This window comes from Vigna unguiculata, chromosome 1 (genome assembly GCF_004118075.2).
Source record: "Vigna unguiculata cultivar IT97K-499-35 chromosome 1, ASM411807v1, whole genome shotgun sequence".
Taxonomy (NCBI): Eukaryota; Viridiplantae; Streptophyta; class Magnoliopsida; order Fabales; family Fabaceae; genus Vigna; species Vigna unguiculata.
In genome coordinates, this window is record NC_040279.1 from 14,406,453 (window position 1) to 14,414,091 (window position 7,639).

Below are 7,639 nucleotides of genomic sequence, written 5' to 3' on the forward strand. Positions count from 1 at the left end.
CAATCGGCTAAATAGAAAATACCTGGTTAAAGACTACCCAAACTCAAGTTTGAGAAGGATAGAGTGTGGAAGCATGTCAAAAAGGAAAACAGACCAAAGGTCTCTTTTAAATCAAAAATGTTGTTTCAACTGAAAGACCTTTAGAGATGCTTCACATGGATCTATTTGGTCCATCTCGAGCCATGAGCCTTAGTGGTAATCTTTATGCATTAGTCATTGTTGATGATTTCTCTAGGTCACCATGGACTTTGTTCTTAGCTGCCAAAATGACACTTTTCATGCCTTTAAAAGACTTGCCAAAATTCTTGAAAATGAACAGAGTTCTAAGATAGTGTCTATTCGAAGTGACCATGGTGGAGAATTCCAAAATGAAAGTTTCAACACTTTTGTGAAAAGCATGGCATTAACCATAATTTCTTTGCACCAAGAACCCCACAACAAAATGGTGTTGTTGAAAGGAAAAACAGGTCACTTGAGGAACTAGCTAGAACTATGTTGAATGAAAACTCACTACCTAAGTACTTTGGGCTAATGCAGTAAACATTGTTGCTATGTTTTAAATAGAGTGTTAATTAGGCCAATTTTGAAGAAAACCCCCTATGAGCTTTTCAAAGGGAGGAGGCCTATTTTAAGTCACCTAAAAGTATTTGGATGTAAGTGCTTCATCTTAAATAATGGCAAAGAAAGTCTTGGCAAATTTGATGCAAAAGCGAATGAAGTGTTTCTAGGCTATGCTACACAAAGTAATGCATATAGAGTCTATAATAAGAGATTGATGACTGTTGAAGAGTATATGCATGTTGTATTTGATGAAACTGACCCAAAGTTGCAAGATCAGTGAAAGAATGTAGATGAGGAAGATCTACAGCAGAAGCAGATCTCTACTGCAGAAAAGCTCATTGCTACAGGAAATCAGTCGGCTAAAAGGCAAAACAGTCGACTGAAAAAGTTGCTGACAACAACTTGCCCAAGGATTGGATCCAGCCTAAAGGTTTATCAAAGGACAACATCATAAGTGATATCAACAAGGAGTATCTACTAGACGTAGGATTCTATTTTGTGAACATGTTGCTTTTGTATCTCAAATTGAACCTGAGAATGTGAATGATGCTTTGAATGATAGTAATTTGATTATTGCTATGCAAGATGAACTCAATCAATTCACAAGAAATGATGTAGGGTTTACAGGTCGAGTTTTCGAGTCAAGGTTACCGCTCGATATTACGAATCATTTTATACGACTTGAATGGTTCGTCAATTTTACGCGTCTTGTTTATGGGTCAGATTTCTACGTAGAATTTAGGGTTTAAGTTTATAGGTGGAGTTTACGAATCGAGTTACAGATATTTTTTATGACTCATGTTTTATAGGTCAAATTTGCTAGTTGAGTTTACAAATGGAGTTTGTAAGTGAAAATTATGGGTCGAGTTTACTGGTCATGATTAGGGGTTTTATATTATAGGGTCGAATTTTTGGATCGATTTTACGGGTCGTGTTTTCCGTTCGAGTTTATGGTCAAATTTGTGGGACGTTGTACGGGTCAAGATTAGGGTCAGTTCATTTGATAGGTTTACGGGTCGATTTACTGGTCGACCTTCAATTCACATTTACAATCAAATTTACAAGTCCATTGTACGGGTTGTGTTCACAAATCCAGTTTAGGGTCGTGTTAATGGGATAGTTCTATGGACCGAGTTTTCGGGCTGAGTATATGGGTTGGGTTTATGGGTCAACTTTTTGGTTCATGTTTACAATCAAATTTACGAGTTGATTGTACGGGTCGTGTTTACAAATCGAGTTTAGGGTCGAGTTTATTATATTAGTTTACGGGACCACTTTTCGGGGTGAGTGTAACATCCCTGGCTACCCCTCCTCGGGTCCAGAGGCTGTCAGGTTACTACAGCCTGCATCGCAACTAGTAGCATCTGCTGGCATGCCAGAGGTGTTAAAGGTCAGGTTAGGGGTTCGATTCCTACTAGCAATAACCCACCCAGTATGAATGGACGGAGAAGGTTGATGGGTTGGGGTGCATTAGGCTGTAGTAACCTGACAGCCTTTGGGACCCAAGGAGGGGTAGCCATGGATGTTACAAAAAAGTGGGGGTTCGATTCCCACTGGCAACAACCCACCCAGTATGAATGGACGGAGAAGGGTGATGGGTTAGGGTGCATTGGGCTGTAGTAACCTGACAGCCTCTAGGCTCGGTATAAATGGACGGAGAAGGGTAGCCAGGGATTTACAGTGAGCATAGGGGTTGTTGTAGCCTTTCGGGAGCCATATTGAGATTGTATTTGTATTGTTTTAGGAATGCATCCACCAGGTCCTTCTAAGAGCAAATGCAAGCAGGCTCGAGATGCATATACCAGTTTTGAGCCATTCCATCCATACTATCTTGAAAGATGTGGATTAGCATTTTATCACTGTGGGCGTGGGTAGCAATTTGATAGAAAAGCTTTTTATGATGGCCATGCCAACAAGTTTCCTCTAGATTCCAAGGCAAAAAGATTACATTACTACCTCGTTCACCAAGAGAATTCAATGAGGACTAATGAGGATTATCTCGTTTCCTTTTAAAGTTATGAATTGGTGAAGTTGTTTAAGAAAGCTTTTTGAAAATTCCACTGGACATTAAGATAGTATGCTATCTAGATGTGAATGTTCATTTCTCAAGCTCATGAAAGGAAGAAGAGAGTTGGATTCATAGAAGAGCAAAATAAAAGAAGAAACATAAAAATGGAAAGCATAGAAGATGAAGAATGGATGAAGCACGCCACTCATAGGGGGATCTAAGCCAACCAAACCCTAGAGATGAGTGATGGTGCCGCCACTTGTAAGCAAGATAAGGCAAAGGTGAGTTCACAAAAATTGGTGGTTCAATGCATAAAGTTTATAACAAAATGATCAACCCTTTTACAAGACAAGGAGCACCCTTGAAATAGGAGTTCATAAGGGTCCTTTAGCAAATACAAAAACATGAAAAAGGATTAACTAGGAAACCCTAAACCTAATGTGAGAGTGAGTCTTGGCCAAGTGAAGGGAGATGATTGGTGGAGGCATTCCCATGAGGATTCCAGACCAAAAGAGGAAGGAGACCAAGTGACATTCTAAGGCATAAAACCACAAAGGAAAAAGGAGACAGGTACATGTCTACTTTTGCTTTTGCTTTATGCGTTTTACTTTCCTCTCTCTTCCACTTCATCCAAGTGCTCCAATCACCAAGTGTCACCTAGCCATGCTCTACTTTCTCTTAATTACTACAAAACAAGACAAACTGATGAAGGCGTGACCACCTCCTTAGAAGCTCCCTCAAGAAGGATCACTAGAAGCATGTCTAGAGGGGAGTCTTTATTCCATCACCTTTATCTTTATTTTGCATTACTTTAGTTGAATTCCCTAAGTTAGTTTCTAGTTGACTTATTTGGTTGACTTGTTTGACTTGATCCAAAGTTGACCTTTGACCAAGATTAGATTAACTTAAACCAACATGCTAATCGTTCTTTCATTTTGCTCTTTAGTGTTGTTATTGTCGTGTGTGTTTAAGTTTGAATCCAACTCTCTTCTTTCTTCATGAGCTTGAGAAATGAACCTTCACATCTAGATAGCATGCTATCTTAATGTCCAATGGGAATTTTCAAAAAGATTTCTTAATCAACTTCACCATATTCTTAACTCCAAAAGGAAACAAGATAATCCTTCATCATTTGGTATATACAACTTTGGTTGTCTTGAATATGGTGTTTTCATGTTCTAACCTTGTCTGGTGTAGCTATCTTTGAATGGTCCACATAAAAACAATGCTGGCAGCAACGTGTGCGTTTGTGAAAAAAAATACTACAGCTAGCTCAATGGTCCAAAAGTGACGTTCTTTATATCAAAGAAATCTCTGTGAGTCTAGTTTCCAAAAAAAAATGAATTAAGGCATTTGGAGTTCTGTGCAGAGAGTTATGATCAAATGAGTGAGCAAAGGTCAGAGTTGCTGAGAATATGAAAATAACGTTTTCAGGTTATGTTGTGGCAATTTTGGCTTCGGTTTCTAACTCTTTTGCTCCTAAATGTGGTTGGATAACATGTCTTTTGATGCTTAGTCTTTGAGCCTCAATCAACGAGTTTAAATGCATGATAGCTACATATTTGTGTCTTTGTTTATGTCATGTTGAGTCTTTAAATGTGTCTAACTTTTGCTTGAGTCTCTTGTCATATGCTTCTTTGAGTTTTCTTGTTCTTGTTTCTAAGTTTTTGAACTATTGCATGAGATCTATGCCTTGTGTTGTTGTATGCTCCTTGAAATTGATTTTGACCTAAAAACATCCTTCTCATCATTTTAAGTACCTAGTTTGAAAAGAAAAAGTGTTTTCCAAGACCAAAACAGTTTGGCCGAGAGCTTTTACAATGCTTGGTGAATCCATTTGGCCATTTTACTACGTGTTATGCTAACCAATTTTATACTTGGATTTTGGGTGATATTGGCAATTACACTACAACAAAAAGTTTTTAGACAACACCACAAATTATGGGCCTAAATCGTAAAAACCGTGGGGCTAAAGTTTAGACAACAGTTTCTTAGCCGTAGTCTAGGTGGTCGTTGCTGTAGGCATTAGGCCACGGTTTTCAGTACGACAACATTGTTAAAACCGTGCTTAATATCCTTATAATAGACAACACCCTTATAAATATTGTCTTTGAGTTTAAGCCACATTTATTAAAATGTGTTTTATAAAAAAGTTCAATGTGAAAAAAGTGTACCTCTTCAAATCACAATATTATACAATTAGACACCATAATAATCACACCTCAAACAATATTCGTATGCAAAATATTCATAATTGAATGCATATTAAATGTCATTCATACATATATTTCAATGTTAGAATGCAAACTATTAAATAACTATCTTGAAGTCATTATAAGGATGAACCTTTCAAAGTTTTAGCTAGAAAGCTAAAATATAATATATCTAATGTTTCTTAACTACATAACAAAGATCATTATTCTATAAGATTGTCTTCATAATCTTCATAGCCTTCATTGTCTTCATGATTTTCATTGTCTTCTAGCTTCAAAAAACAACAAAATATATTATCACACTTTTCCAACATATTATACATTATAACAAGTTAATTAAGTCAAATTTAACATGTAAATGTGCATTGAATCACATGTTTCAATCATTTCTAAGTTCCAACAAATGCATGTTCATGAGTGAAGTAGAGACCTAAAATGTAACATTATACTCATCATGATTCTTCTCTTACATAATGTATCATAGATGTTAAATAACAAACATGATTTGAGAGTTTATAGTATAGTATTAATCTAATGTAACACCTAATAAGCACAAAATACCAATATTTTAGTTGCTAAGAGTCTAAAGCATCAATAAGTAGTTATTGCAACATCCTAACCATATCCTATTTAGTATTAAACTTTTGGGTATTTTACATTGATATTAATGATGGAAGTACAATTAAAAACTTTCTTTACCTGCGGATCATCGGTTGATGCAGATGAATATGGCCCTGTTGCACTACTTTCTTTACCTAAAACGTGTGCCATCATATTATTTAAGTCCTTTTCATCTAAATCTGGATTTTGTTGCCTTACCACAAAATTTACAATTGCTCGTAGATCTTGTATTTTCTTTTCCATACCACTAATTGCGTTTGTATGTTCTTTCTTGATGGCAGCAATTTCTTCATTTTTCCTAAATTGTGATGGTTTCATAGTCTTTCTGTAACAACGTACCCTTCCAGGCTTTTCTTTTCCAAACAGTGATTTAAATGTTTGTTCTACAGAATCACTTGAGTTTTGAATGGAACCTTGAAGCTTAATCTAATAAAACAAAAATAAAAAATCATTATGTAGATCTATACAATGAATAAAGGAGATTTATTTATATTGAGAAAAAGGAATCTATACAATGAATTGTAAACATACAATAACATTATGTGTTTCTTCATCCAATTCTTTTCCTTTTCGGCCTTCTTGACGTTGACGAGTTGTAATAAACATTTCAGCTTGAGTAACTTTTTCTCCTACCTCTTTCTTGGTACGCTACAATAAGCAAAAGGTCAATTAGCATATTTTGCATTAGATATAAAACATACAATGACATAAGTAGAAATATATTACCAAATCAGCATGAATTCTAGCAAAACTAGTTGGTCCCATGCGATGGATGTACTTTTGCTTAGCTCTATTTGCAGCATTTCTCTCGCTAATGCTCTACATTAGGATAGGAGAAAAATAACAATTAAGGTAGATTATAACACGTACCTTTAACGTAATAAGACATCAAATAAACTTACCTGGATAATACTAATGTTCCAATATTTGAGCAATTTCTTGAAATGAGCTTCAGAAAGGAATGTGGAGTACTTTGAAAAGTGTTTTTTCTTGATAAAACTTTTGTAGCGTCTCCATGCATCATTTATACGAGTAAATACGACTTTCTCTCCTTTATCACTAATATTGAACTTTTCCTACATAAAAAAACATTAAATGGATGAAATTTTAAGAAATATTTGTCTCCAAATCAATATAAGTTTAGTTTTCATACCAGAACATATGTCCATATATGAGCCTTATTATCTTTATCTTTGAGTAAAGCTTTGAAACTTGTGTAAACCAAGGGACAAAAGGTTGAATTCCTCGCTATTGTGCCAAGGAAATAACTCAAGTCAGTTACAATTTTGTCAATCGGACCAATAGGTTCTCCATCTGCATCCAATACAACTTCTGGACGGTCTTGCATTGATCTTCCGTGTATTGCTAAGCATTGAGTTGGTCCTCTTGTTCTTTTCTTCTTTGTCCCTATTTTGACATTCAACTCACAAAATTAAATATTACATATGAAAAACAAATTGTCAAATGCTAATAATAAAATATTTACCTTCTTTTTCATTCAATTCACCATCTTCATCTTGGTATGTATTTCCATCTCCAACATATTGTTCCGCCTCCTCACTTCCATTTTGAATATTTTCGTCTTCATCATCAGCGCTTCCATTTTCTTTAAGAAATTGATCAATTGACATTGACCCCAATTTTGTTTTTGTATCCTTAGGAGCAACACCTTGTATTGTCATTGATTCAACATCTTCAATCACTAGTCCTTCCTTAGATCTTGAGTTATCATCTACCATCGTTCCTTTCATAGGCAATCTCCTTTTCTTAGAATTTTCCTCTTGTGACACTCACTTTTTATTGGGTTGTTGATCAGCACTTGAATTAGTGACTTGAGTGAATGCTCTTTCAATTTGTAGTAGCTTTTCCTTTGATTTATCAGCTACATTTGCTGCCTTTTTCTTGAGTTTCCCATTCTGATTTCTCGAGCTAAGCCTCCTATCCAAATTTGCATGGTCATGCAACTTAAAAGTAGGCAAGTTTAGTTGTGTTTCAGCAGCAATTCTAGGTGCAGTAGTTCTACATTGATTGCTTGTCATCTTTCCATGTGTAATTTGCATTTTCCTTAGGAATTCTTTGCTTGATTTTACTTGAGGAAGTTCCATACTTGAAGCACTCATTTGAATGTTGCTGACTTGAGGTTTCATCTACCCTTTTAGGAAGTTAAGAGCAAAAATAAGTAAGAAAAAAATGCAATTAAGCATAACTAACAAGCAAGGAAATACATATAAGTGAG

At 35.6% G+C, this 7,639-nt stretch overlaps 1 protein-coding gene across 1 annotated transcript; it reads right to left on the minus strand.

Moving 5' to 3' along the window:
- Positions 1 to 4,985: 4,985 nt before the first annotated feature.
- On the minus strand, positions 4,986 to 7,142 carry LOC114188556. The gene is made up of 7 exons (XM_028077131.1): positions 6,890 to 7,142; positions 6,557 to 6,810; positions 6,306 to 6,479; positions 6,130 to 6,222; positions 5,935 to 6,051; positions 5,482 to 5,829; positions 4,986 to 5,054 (listed from the first exon to the last, which is right to left on the minus strand). The coding sequence occupies exons 1-7, from the start codon at positions 7,140 to 7,142 to the stop codon at positions 4,986 to 4,988; spliced, it is 1,308 nt and encodes a 435-aa protein (XP_027932932.1).
- Between the last annotated feature and the right edge of the window lie 497 nt (positions 7,143 to 7,639).